Source organism: Rhinolophus hipposideros, assembly GCF_964194185.1.
Source record: "Rhinolophus hipposideros genome assembly, chromosome: 12".
Taxonomy (NCBI): Eukaryota; Metazoa; Chordata; class Mammalia; order Chiroptera; family Rhinolophidae; genus Rhinolophus; species Rhinolophus hipposideros.
Window position 1 is genome coordinate 27376839 of NC_138058.1, and position 13326 is coordinate 27390164.

Below are 13326 nucleotides of genomic sequence, written 5' to 3' on the forward strand. Positions count from 1 at the left end.
TTTCCAGAATTTCAAAGAGTTGAGCTGGCTTAGTTTTATGTTGTTGGTGATGGAGCTGGAAGTGGTATTGGCAGTGCGTGGTAATGACTCAGGATTTTTCCTTAGGTATAAGGCTAATGGTACCCTATAATATCTCTTTGAGAGTCAGGACAAACACCAGCCGCTCTGTACATACAGAGTACATGGTTCTATCTTAGGAGTTAAAAGGAATGTTAAAGAGTTAAAAAGACTTGGGCTTTTTTTAATTAAGTAAAAAATGAAATTCAACTTTTCAGTCATACTAGCCACATTTCAAGTGCTCAGTGGCCGTATGTGGCTAGTGGTTACCATCCTGGACAGGGCAGATGTAGCACATTTTCTACATCACAAAGTTCTATTGGACAACACTGCTCTTGAATAATCTGTGATTTGTTTGGGGCTGCAGAAGGTCTCACAGTAGAACCAGGACCCATCAATAATCGCTACTATTCCAACCAGGTAGGAATACAAGAATTTGATTCTGGTCACTTTAACTTCATTATTTATAAATCAAAACTACTGTACCTATCATCTCACACCCATTAGGATGGATGGTATTAAAAAGAAACAGAAAATATCAGGTGTTGATGAGGTTGTGGAGGAACTGGAATCCTTATGCAACGTGGGTGAGAATGTACAATGATCCAGCCTCTATAGAAAAAAGTATGGTTATTCCTCAAAAAGTTAAAAATAGAATTACCACATGACCCAGAAATATTATTTCTGTATATCCAAAAGAATTGAAAGCAGAATCTTAAGAAGATTTCTGCAAACCCATGTCCATAGCAGCATTATTAACAACAGTCAAAAGGTGGAAGCAACCCCAGTGGCCATCCACACATGAATGGGTCAACAAAATGTGACCTATACATACAATGGAATATGACGTAGCCTTAAAAAAGAAAAGAAATTCTTACATGTGCTACAACATGGATGAACCTTGAGGATATTATGCTAAGTGAAATAAGCCAGACACAAAAAGATAAATATTGTATGATTTCAGTTATAAGAAGTATCTAGAGTAGTCAAACTCATAGAAATAGAAAGTAGAATAGTGGTTGCCAGTGGCTGGGGAGAAGGGAACATGAGAAGTTGTTAAATGGGGTTAAGAGTTGCAGTTTTGCAAGATGAAAAAATTCTGCAGATTGTGTTGCACAATGTGCATACAGTTAACTACCAAACTACTGTGAACTACTGAACTGTACCTATTATTTCCTTTAGGGTAAGCTTCATCCCAAGAACAGATAAAAATGGACTGGTTAAATAATAGCCTCTCTATATTTAAAATTTTCTACCCTTTATAAGTACCTGCTCTGATCATTCTCATCTCAAACTCATTTATTTTCTTCTGTCAAAATCCAGTTATAATACCCAAAGTCTGCAAATGATATCCTTGCTGCTGATGCAAATTAAAGAGCAAAGATGGACAAGGTTTCCTACTGTCTTATCCTGGAAGAGCTGAAAGCTTGGCTGGAGTTGTTCTTAAATTCCTTGTCTCTTGCTAAGACTTAGAAGATCCAGAAAAACCCTATTCTGAGTTCTATGCCCTCTGTCCTACTTCCCCAGCCTAAACTTGTTTAAAAGCATTTTTTCACCAGGTCACCTCCAAGAACTATGCTCCTTGAAGAGCTGAAAAATATTTGTTTGCTGAATTGCATGGTTTTAAAAAAATCAGGCATACCTGGATTCAAAGAGCCCAATTCCACCAGCTTTGTGATCTTGGACAAGTTATTTAAATCTGTCCATCAATTTCCTAATCTTTAAAACAGAAGTAATAATATCTACTTCCCAGATTTGTCGTAAGGAAAAAAATGTAAAGTAGTCAACACAATGCCTGGCTCCTAGTAAACCCACAAAACATTGATAGTGAATATCATGTTTCAGGAATAAGTTACTCACTACCTCTTCGTTTAAGATTCACCTAGGCTATGGAGTCTCCTTCCACCATGCCCAGAATGCTCTCCCTGAGGTAGCTGAAATTCACATAAGCATCCAAGAGTTCCAGTGTCTTCAATGCCTTCTCCCTCCTCAAAGCTTCTGGATTGAAGGCAATTTCCTACGTCTCCTGTAAGGGATGGGCCTCCGAGTCCTCAGAACTCTTATGACACACATACCCCTCTCCCTTCTAGCGAAAGCAACAGAATCCGTAGAGGTTCATACCTCACATACTGAATGGGACCAGTCCCTCTCTACGGCTGTATACGCATGACGAGTACAGGGTCTAGGTCCAAATTGCCTAGGTTCATATCCCAGTTCTGCCATTTATTATCTGTCTGAACTTGAGCAAGGAACTTGACTTCTCTGAGCCTCAATTTCCTTGTCCATAAGATGGAGATAGCAATACTTACATCATAGGGTTATTGCAAGGATTCAGTGATATACTTCATATCAGGAGCTAGCACAGTGTGTGGTACCTAATAAAGATTCCCTTTTTATTAGCTATTATTAGTGTTATTTGGCCACATAAATAGACCAGGGGTTGGTACCAAGGAAGCAACTGCTTCTTGGGGTTAGTATTAATTTTACCCAACAGGGTACACAGGTCCTATCAAATGTTCTTTTTGGGGAAGTACAAATGTAACGTAAATCAAGCAAAGGCAGGTCTCTTCATCTCCGAGTGATTTAGAAGACACTCCATGGTTCTCTGGGGTAAGCCACCCCACGGTCCCAATGTGAAGAAATCTAGAATCCAGAGGTACATATACAATGATGCCTTGTGCCACCCTAAGCCCCAGATGCATTCCAGGCAGAATGAATGCTAGGAACACGCAAGGAGGCAGAAAACACTTGGTGTGATCAGGGAACCACTGGATGAGCAGTTGGATTTAATTTAATCCTAAATTAAATAAAGAATTTAGTGAGCAATTTATTCCTGGTACATTATATTCACTATCAGTTTTTTTGCAAGCAACCTCTGCTATTAAAGGTCATCTGTGGGAATCTTTTTAATAACATATCCCAGCTGGCCAATAGACACTGAAATAGGAGGGGGGTTTCATCAACTGAGGCCCATCTTACTGTCAAAAGAGAAAGAAGCTTCAGTTCTACTCACCTGGGCATCCTGTCTCATGAGAGCGTCATCCAGATGATTTCCTTCATCCCTGCCACCCTGGGGATGAGAAAAACAAACCAAAGAGAATGAGAGAGTAGCCATGAAGATGCGGGCAAGCCAGAATGTCCGGGAACCGAAGGACATGGTAATTAGACAGAATGCCACAAGGGGTCACACTTCCAGCCTAGGGAGAGAGGACCGATGTCCCCTGAGCATGCTTGCATTATTCCTGTGGCTCTGATCTGAGCCTAGAGAACATTACCAACCAGAGGGCGAGCCCTTATTGTATGGGTGTCTCTGCAACATAAGAAAGGGAAGGAGAACGAATGCTGCCTGTTGACTGCTCCCTCAAATACTGTCTCCTCCCCTTCCTCACCTCCCCCTAATCCTCCCAGCTGACTCATTGACCTACATTGATCAATTCTGCCAAATAGGGGTTGGGAACAGAGAAGAATAGAGTCTGGGACCTAGACGGGGCTTGAGGAGCACAGGAAAGCGCCCCATCCCTCACCAACACCAACGCCCTGGGAGGGCAGAGTCCACATCTTAGATGAATGCTAAAGAGCAGCAAAACAAGCTACTTTCCTTTGGTTTGTTACACAGTTTTTATTGCTATTCTGTCTCGATAGTCTATGGCCGAGGCATGTCTCAGCAAAATGGCAAATCTGGGAGGAAAAGAAAAAACGGGCAGGAAATAAGAAAAGCAGGCTGCATTATTAAGTAAATACCAGAGAAAGAACGAGATGGGAGTTGGAGATGATTTCCAGGGATTTGCTTTGAACAGCAACCACATTAATAGAAAAAGACAAGTCAGGAAGAAGAGCTGGTTTGGAGGGAAAATGAGTTCAGGGTTAGTGTAGGAGGACTGATTTGAGGTGATGGCAGAATATCCAAAAGGAAACATCTAAAAAGCAGTGAGAAATGAGTCTCACACTCAGGAAGGAGGTCAGGGATAAAGCTACAATTGGGAAGTCATGTGAAATAGCTCTGTATCCATCTGCTTGTTTCTGGCACCCCTGCTCCCACACTGGCCCGGTCCTTCTTTATTTCTCACATAGAATACGGAGGTAACTGCCTACTGGGTCTCCCAGCCTCCAATTCCTTGTCATTACAATTAATCTTACACCCGACTATTACATTACTCTTCTAAAAATACATTTCCAATCGCATCATTCTACTGCTCCAATACCTTTAGTGGCTCCCTACTGCTCTCCAATGAAAGTATAAACTCTTCCCAACATAGAATCCCAGTTCATCCTTTCACCTTGTTCCTAGAATTACCAACCTGACTGCTCAGCCAGTTATTCCCTGATCACACCAGGTGTTTCCTGCCTTCTTGACTGTTCTTACTGTTCTTCCTGCCTGAATACACCCACCCACACCTCTGCTTCTTGAAGTACTACCAACCCTCCAAGTCCTCTCTGAACCTGATCTCTGCCTTTTCTTTATTTCTGCAACCAAAATTCTCCTGGAACTTTCCTTTTACTCTGTGCCTCTCCTTGGCCACTTACTTTTCAAGCCTTTACTTGTGTACCTGAGGTACAGGGAGAGCAACTTGTGTACCTGATATAGTCCCTTATGACAACAGAAACTTCTAAAGCCCAGGAACTGCCTCTTAATCATCCTCATTAACTCTCAATGCACTGAGTAATAAGGGTACCAGACATGTATTAGGTGCATATATATATATATATATATATATATATATATATATATATATGAATGAACAAATGGGCACACATGACTAGCCAGAGTCTCTCAAGGAGAGAAAACACCAGAGAGGCCCAAGAAAAACATCTGAGGAATATTCACATTTGGAAGGTTGAAAGGAGGAGAAAGCCTGGAAAAGGAGACAGTGAGCATGCCAACAAAACCCAACCCCCATCAGACGCAAGACACGGAGGGGCCACTCACCGCAGACAGAGACACCAGCACTCTTTGGAACATGAACGACGTGTCAGAGCGAATGTCATCTTCAAGGCTCCGCCCGTATTCTAGCAAGAAAGCAAAATTGGCTACATGAGGAGAGAGTCCTACCCAACACTGTGACACAGTCCAGAGCCTTCTGTTCTCTCTGAGACCGGCCTGTGTACTGAAGCAGCTCCTCACGAGGCTTCCCACCTCATATACCGTAGTTTTTCAAAAACTGAACTCTGGTAAAATGGTCAAGATATGTTTAGCTTGTCGTTATAATGGAAACGAGATGTTCCTGTTCTCTAAAATGAGAGGTGAAGAAGGCTGGGGCTGCAGTCCTCACTCTTCCTACTGTCCAGGGGTCTGTTCTGAATGTCGTTTTCAGTGACACAGAGAACAGTAACCGTTGAAAAGCAAATAGAGTGGAGTTTCAGAACCCGTGTTTGGGGACAAGCAGGGAACTGTCAAGCCCAAATTCTAGCATGTGCCTTCTCTGCCCCATCACTTGCTCAAGAGCTTCCCCAAGATAAGGTCCAAACAGTCAGAGCTGGTAGGGGGAGACTTCCTGCATTCAGCAGACGTGGGGATCCGGTGCTAGAACCAAACTCCCAAGTTTAGACTATGCTGCTCTGAACACAACCAAAAAACTATTATTTGTTTTGTTTTCTTTCTACCAAAGTAGTACATGTTTACTAAAGAAAATTTAGGAAAAAATAAAGAAGCAAAACAAAGGGGTGGGGGAAATAAACAAACAACAATAAAAAAAAAAACACCACACGTCACCATAATCTAATCACCCAGAAATAATCATTGATAACATTTTGGTGAATATCCTTTCTCATTTCCCTCATATACAGGTATTGTCTTTTTTTCTTTAAAAATATGGGATGGTAGCATACTATTTTGTGAGTTGTCTTTTTCACTTATCCATATACCATACCCTTTAATGTGATTTAATTATATCCTTTAATACACAGTTTGATGGCTACATAATAGTCCATTGTGTGGGTATACCATGTTTTGCTTAGCCAATCTGCTAAATTGTTGGACATTTTTAGCTAAGATAACCAATACCAAATAAACACTGTGGGATTTAAACCTTTGTGCATTTTTTATCATACTCTTAGGGCAAAAAGGCATGCATCTTAGAAAGGCTCTTCATCTAAATCATTCTGTGGAAATTTTTAAGAGGGGAGTAAATGGCTATCATTCTGACATGGCTGGAGGACACACACTCCAGCCTGAAGGTAAGTGGGGTGAGACAGCCCCTCCAAGCCATCTCCTGGAATGCTAAGATTCACCGGTGTCCCCACTTTTCAACAAGCACGTTTGATTCTCTGCTTGGTAACAAGGAACAGCTGCTTAGCTTTCAGGGTAATAAAACACTGCCCTGGGTAGCCTACGTAGAGTGACATGTTCTCCTGAGAAGTCTTGAGACTCCAACAATCACTTGCCTAGACAGAGGTTGGCCTGAAAGCAGAGCTTGGAAGGGAGGATCCCTCATGGTCAGTTTGATCAATGGGTAACCCCCAACCCCTCCCGCCCCTCTGCCCCCCTAAATCTGCTAGTCTAGTTCTCAGGTCACAGTGACACCTCAGCCAGGGCTACTGAGGATGCTACGTACGCTGCTGGTAGGTCTGGCTTATGCGGTGGATCTCCTCGGGCGTCCGGGAGGCCAGGATCTCAATCAGACAGCCCTCATCCGTGCCAGCTCCCTAAATGGGAAACCCAGAGGAGAGGACTTTATGAGTCAGTTTATAAAACCAGGTCCCGGACAGAGAAGGAATACAACCAAGAATCTGCAGAGAACAAAGACAACCAATAGGGTTCTAACTACAGGATTGGCTCACTTTTAATTGTCCTGCTCAAATTCCAATGTGTTTACTATAGTCAGTTATAATAAACATTTACGGCTGTTTCTATGTATTGGTTATTGTGCTAGGTTAGGGACAGTTTTTGCCCGCTGGGGGCTTAATCTTTCCTTGATCTCCTCTTGTACTTTTCCTTTGAAGGACAGAATCTTCTGGCAAAGGCTGTTACCTCTTTGTTTTCCCAGAGCCTAGCACAGAACCTTCCACAAGACTGAGTATTTATTGATACAGTTGAGGACAGTACTTGTTTTTGAATTTCATACTTGCTCATTAAAAATAGGCAGACCCTGAGCTAAGACACCGTGGATCTGGTATGTAGGGAGACTGAGAACCCCCCGCCCCCTTTTTTATCCCAGTTCTGAGTCTACAGCAGACCCAGAGACCCCCAAGGTGTCAGGTGTAAAGTTTCATATCTCAAAAGTAGCTAACATAGCAAGGGAAGTTTCTGGAGCTGCACCAAACGCACTACAATCACTTCCCACAGAGCCGCAGGAAAGAGTGAATGATTCCATAACTTTCTGGAAAACAACTTTTCAGTTACAATTGCTATCATGTAGTGTCATGTTTTCAAGACGTCATAAATGCAGGAGAACCTTTCTCCTATCCCTCATCCATCCCATTCTCACAGGGCGTTCATCACAGTTTCTTGAGAAAGCTCGTCAGCGTTTGCACTAACAGCGCAAAGAACATGAGGGGAGCACACACCTTCATGGCCCTTCGCAGCTCCTGCACATCGTAGAGCACGGTCGGTGTCATCATCCCCACAATCACGTGCTCGAAGTTGCCACTCAGTTCTGACTTCAAGTCATCTATCAGGTCCTGCAATGTGAGAGAGCAGCTTGCTTAATTGCTACAGTAACTTAAACTAGCCACTCTCAAAGAAATGGGGTCTCTGAGAACTTTTCAGGGGACCTTCAAGGTCAAAACTGTCTTCTAATAACACTAAGACATTATTTGCCTTTTCACCGTCATTCTCTCACAATTGTCTCGTGGAGTTGTCCAAAGGCAACTTGACATTATCTACAATCATGTTAGAAGGATATTAAAATACGCCTCCCTTTTCTAACTACACATCTGTGCAAGACCAGATATTCTTCACATACGTCAACCAAAACCACATACTGCAAACAAACTGGATGCAGAGGCAGATATGAGAAGCTAGCTGTCGTCCAGTAAGCCAGACATCAAAGAGATTTGAAAAATGTAAAACAATGCCAATCGTCTCGCTGAAAAATTCTTGTTTTGGAATATGTAGCTGTTTTTCATAAAAATGCTATTTATGTTAACCTGTGAAGGGTTTACTGATTTCTTAAAAAGTAAACAAATACATATTTTACAGTTTTAATTTCTAATACAGTAAATAGCAATAGCTATCACCCACAGAAAACAAAAAGTCCTCAATGATTTAAGAGTGTAAAAGGAGTCCCGAGATCAAAAAGTTGGTCAACTCTGACTTAAGCGTATTAGTCCACTTAACAATATACCCTGAATGTATTTCCAAGTCAATATTCACCTATGACGTTTTTAACAGCTGCAGAAATTCCTACATTTAGATGCAATATAATGTCTTTAACCAGTCCCCTGTTTCTATTTTTCTACTGTTACATACACAGTTGTAGCTTTTGAATCATTCATGATTATTTTTTAAGGCTTAATTTCGAGTAAGAAATGTAATTATTTGGACAAAGGACCAAATTCTAAAGACATTTTTCTACGTTTTCTACTAAGACAGGTCAGAGAGTTTACGATCCTGCTTAATAAGATCAACCAACCAATAAAGAGCAAGTCCAGATCTCTGACCCTCACCACCCTGATTCCAAACCACAGTATTTCAATCGATTGTGCATATTTTTATGTTACAGCCACACATCGAATGAATGAACAAAGAAATTAGTGCTTCATCCACTAATGTTGGTCATCTTACCAAACTGCCATGAGATTAGCTTAGTTTTGAAGTAGCGTAATCAACCCCAAATATGTGTGGCAACAGGCTTTCGGTCTCTAGTTCACACATCACGTGCACATTCGTGTCTATTTGTGCTCCTTAAATTTCTTTGGGGATGAAGAGGAGTTTAAAATGCCCAGAAGATAGTCCGAGCTATGAATAACCCCATTCCCTACTGGGGTGCCTAGCCAAGGGTCACCTTGCAGATGCTCTGGGTAACAGCTGAGCCGGCCTTGTCCCCCAGCAATTTAGTGCCTGTTTTTCAGAAGCACCCACAGTCTGTTTGGCTGGAGAGTATCTCAAGGATAGAAATACTTAATCATAGTTCCTGTACTCTGAGGCTGGAGACCTCACTGATGTTTCCTCAATAAAAAGATTCTTGCTAATCACAGAGATAGGTTTTCAGTGATGTGGAATGACTGGGTGTAATGATGCTGGTTAAGTGTGTCACTGAAATGGAAACAGAGAGAGGATTCCTGAGGGGTGTGGGATTCAAACTGGAAGGGGAAAACATGGTGAGGGAACCACCTCTGAAAGCCGAAGCTCATCAATTACGCACATATACACAAACATGTAAGTCCCATTGTAGAATTTGATGAGGAACTAAAGATCGTTTAAAAGAAACTGGATTTAAATATTTTCGTCAGGTTGGAGGGTCTTCATCCACAGTGGCCTAAACGAAGCCTCGTCAGGGTCAGGGAAGCAATGCTGGGAGCTCAGCCCTGTCTGCTGCTCAAAAGGATGCTGGCTGAGTTCATTCAACAGCCGAGTACCTGCGAGGACCTGGGTGAAAAGAGACCAAGCTTGGCCTTGAGCTCTGTGAGTCAAGAGCTCCCTGAAATCCCTTCTTGCTAAGAACAACTGAGGGAATATGTTGCAACCATTTTTTCCCCCCAAGAACATCTTTAAACAAGGCAACAAATCCGTCTTTTAAAAACACAGGGCCACTGCAAACTCTATGATAGATCAGAGACTGAGGCCTACCCTGCCGATGGTGGTTTTGTAGGCCGTCCTGATTTCCTGGCGCTGGGCCGTGCTGCGGTAGGCGAGGACATTGATAATGGCATCTTCGTCGGTGCCTGGCGGTGGGGGAGCACAGACCGTGAGTGAGGGTCATCCCAGAGAGGAAGGAGAAAATGGGTTCCTTTGCACAAACCGGGGTCACCCAAACACATGCAGTGTGAGCTTTCTAAGAAAAGAGGTTTGGTCAGAGGGTTTGTCTATTTTGGGGGGGAAACAGACACTAAATTTGAGTCTTAGCTTGTCTTTTTCATTAGCTGTTAACCACTGAACAAAACTGTTAACTTCTCTGCGCTTCAGGATGCTCATCTATAAATGTGAGTGATCACGATCAGAGAGCTTCTGCAAGTGTGAAACAGAACAATGAAGTTAATTACTGAGCACAATGCCCAACGCCTACTAAATAAATGTTGACTGGGATCATGCTTTCCCCCTCTTCTGGAATTCTTACGCTGTCCTTTGGAACTTCTGTATCTATTTCCATGTTCTTGCCTTGTCTCTCATTTTTAATCTCTTTATCATTTTCTCTGAGTTTTGAAACACTTCAAATTTCACTTTTAATTCACGCACTGGGCACTTTGCAGGGTCTAAATTGGCTGCTCATGGCATTCACTGCGTTTTAATATCTGTAGTTGTGTTTTTCATTTCCAAACTGCCTTTCCTGATCTCAGATGGCTCCTTTTTTATAACTGCCAATGAATTCCCATGCTGCAATATCCTACCAAAACTTTACGATGTGAATTACAAATTAGAAACGTCCTAAGTTTTGTTTGCCTGTTTCTTGCAGCAAAGCAGCGTTTACAGGAGGCGCTTTATTCTGGTTTTGCAAATTGGTCCCTTGTCTTAGTAACAGCCGGATGTTCATGTGTGTTTGGTGAGTTTTCCGTTTCCTCACTGTTTATACTGTGTGGGAGTTGTGATGGGTTACAGAAGAGATTCTATTGAAATAGAATCTCTACTTTTCATTTTTCATTTTTCATTTCAGGGAGAAATGAAAAAATACAGATTCCTCACTGTTTCCTCACTGTTTATACTGTGTGAGAAATGGGGAGAAATGAAAAAATACAGATTCCTCACTGTTTCCTCACTGTTTATACTGTGTGGGAGTTGTGATGGGTTACAGAAGAGATTCTATTGAAATAGAATCTCTATTTTTCATTTTTCATTTCAGGGAGAAATGAAAAAATACAGATTCACCACAGTTATTGTTTGCAAGATTAGAGATCCAGAAAAATGTGAGATGTAGGGAAGAAGCTATAGAACTTAAGTGTACATACCCTAGGGACCTACTTTCTGTTCTGTTAAAAAAAAAAAAAAAAAGAGGGTAATAGACACAACCATTCTTTTTTCCTTCAGAAATCTCAGCTGGGGAGAGAAAGTTCATCACCTTTTGCTTACCTGCTTTCTGGGAAAGGTACCATCCTTATTCCAGTCAGTCAGGTTTGAACCCATAAAATAGCTTTGGGTTTGTTTTTGTTTTAACCCTTTCTTCCTCCACATTCAAATTTCCTGCCAAGTCATGCAAAATCTAGCTCTGTGATCTTTTTTGCATCTGTCCCCTCTTTTTAATTCCTACTACCACCAACACCCATTCAGGATCTTATGGTTTCTTCTTAAACAACTGCAAAAGTCTGCTAACTAGTATTCTTACTATCTAATAGTGTTTCCAAAGTTTTGCAGGATTCATTTTCCTATGAAGAAAAACTCACTGTGTCCCTTCCCTGTCCAGGAACACACAATGGCTCCCTACTGTCTGCTGGATTTACTACACCCACTGTAATCTGGCATTTGAGACTCTCTACCACATCCCATTCAGTACTGCACATATCCACATAAAAGAAGACCAGGCAGCCAAATCCATACACTTAGCTCTTGCATCACTGTACTTGACCCAACTGTACTGCGCTCCATTTTCCTGACCTCCTTCACTACCAGTCTATCGGTTTGTGCTTCCCTAAGCCCCTCCATTTAGCATCGTGATTCTGGCATTGGTTGCTTCTTGGCCAATGCCTCTGGGCCATCCCCCCACTCCATGTCTGTGATTCTATAGGTGGCCTTCTCAATAGCACCTCCACGACTTCCCTTTGGTACCTGCCCAACAGCCAACTCTGGCTTTGCAAGCCTCTTGCTATAAGCCACCTTTCCGTGTATTCACTGTGATGCCCTTAGGCCTTAGCTAACCTGGAAAATGGGACAATGCTCACACTCATCCCATGTCTTTGCTCATGCTAGTCCATTCTCCTGAAGCACTTTCTCTCTTCTCTCTGTTTATTGAGACTCATCTCCCAAGGCCCACCTCAAATTCTACATTCTCCAAAATGTCTTGCCTTGAAATGTGGGAATTCAGATCTTCTCTCTGAACCCTAAAGGGATCTTATTTGTGTCCCTCCTATAGCTATCATAGTATGAACTGGTCATAGTTTTCTTCTGTATATGCCTTAGCCACCTAGCATCCATGGACGAGTTGACCACAAGGACTAGGCTTTGCAAAATTGATCTCCTCCAACTATCCACCTTGCACCGGCCCCCACACAGCAGGCACTGAAAAGCACTGGCGGAGTCAAATGTCTCCTGACTCTGATTTTGAGAATTCTGAAAGCCATGTGGACCACATTCTGAATTATGGTGCTCTTGACCTATACCAAACAATTTAGATAGACCTGAAAAGAAAAGAGTGGGCCCAGTACATTTTCCATTTTATTTATGAAAAAGGGAAAATAAGGAGCTAGATACATAGATTTAGAACAGTGCTCTATTTGGAGGTGGGCAGCACAATAGCCCTGTGGGTCAAATGCCAGCCTGGAGTCTGACTACCTGGAAATGCCTAGAATCCAGGTAGCTCATTGTGCACTCTGCACGGCTGTGCATGAGGCCTTTGCCCTCGGGAAGCTAACTGAAGGATCACACACTGAAGACAAGCCCTTGTGGTTGTGTACACACAGCCTTCTCACATAAAACCCCACACACTGCATGTTGGGACTGCAGACGTGCCCATTACAGCAACAGGTAGAGGGACTCAAGGGAAAGAACGTGGACTTAGAGTGGGCAAGTCCGACCTTGGCAGTGGGCTCTGCTGAGTGTGACTCATGGCTAAGGTCTACTTACTATGTGACTTACTATGTTACTTCACTTCTCTGGGTCTCACATGCATAAAATGGGGCAAAAGTAACATTAGCAATAGCTGCTTTCATTAAATCACAAGGTCGTTGTATATGTCCATTGAGATAATATTTGTGAAAGTGCTTTGTAAACCTTATGGCACTATACACACCCTGCACTAATTGAAAAACAAATACATTTCTAAACTTTTAGATATAGATTCATAATGTGATGCAAAACATATTTCAACAATTGGGAAAATACAGAATGAGTACATGAAGTTAAAAATTCTGTAGTAAAAGTGAGTAATGAATGCCCTTCCATCTAATTTGTCCTGGAAAGCCAACTTGTTCCCACTGTGTTTTCTTAGAGTGAGACCTACTCCTAATTGCCAGCGGACACAGCAC

General features: G+C 42.2%; 1 protein-coding gene across 3 annotated transcripts in view; it reads right to left on the bottom strand.

Moving 5' to 3' along the window:
- The window catches only part of ANXA4 (annexin A4), a 55870-nt gene that overhangs the window by 11153 nt on the left and 31391 nt on the right, over window positions 1-13326 (bottom strand). For all 3 annotated transcript variants that reach the window (XM_081068409.1, XM_081068411.1, XM_081068410.1), the window contains 5 exons: window positions 9785-9879; window positions 7561-7674; window positions 6609-6699; window positions 4985-5064; window positions 3071-3127 (listed from right to left, as the gene is read on the bottom strand). In XM_081068409.1, the coding sequence (XP_080924535.1) occupies window positions 3071-3127; window positions 4985-5064; window positions 6609-6699; window positions 7561-7674; window positions 9785-9879 (437 nt within the window). The remainder of the gene's footprint in view (window positions 1-3070; window positions 3128-4984; window positions 5065-6608; window positions 6700-7560; window positions 7675-9784; window positions 9880-13326) is intronic.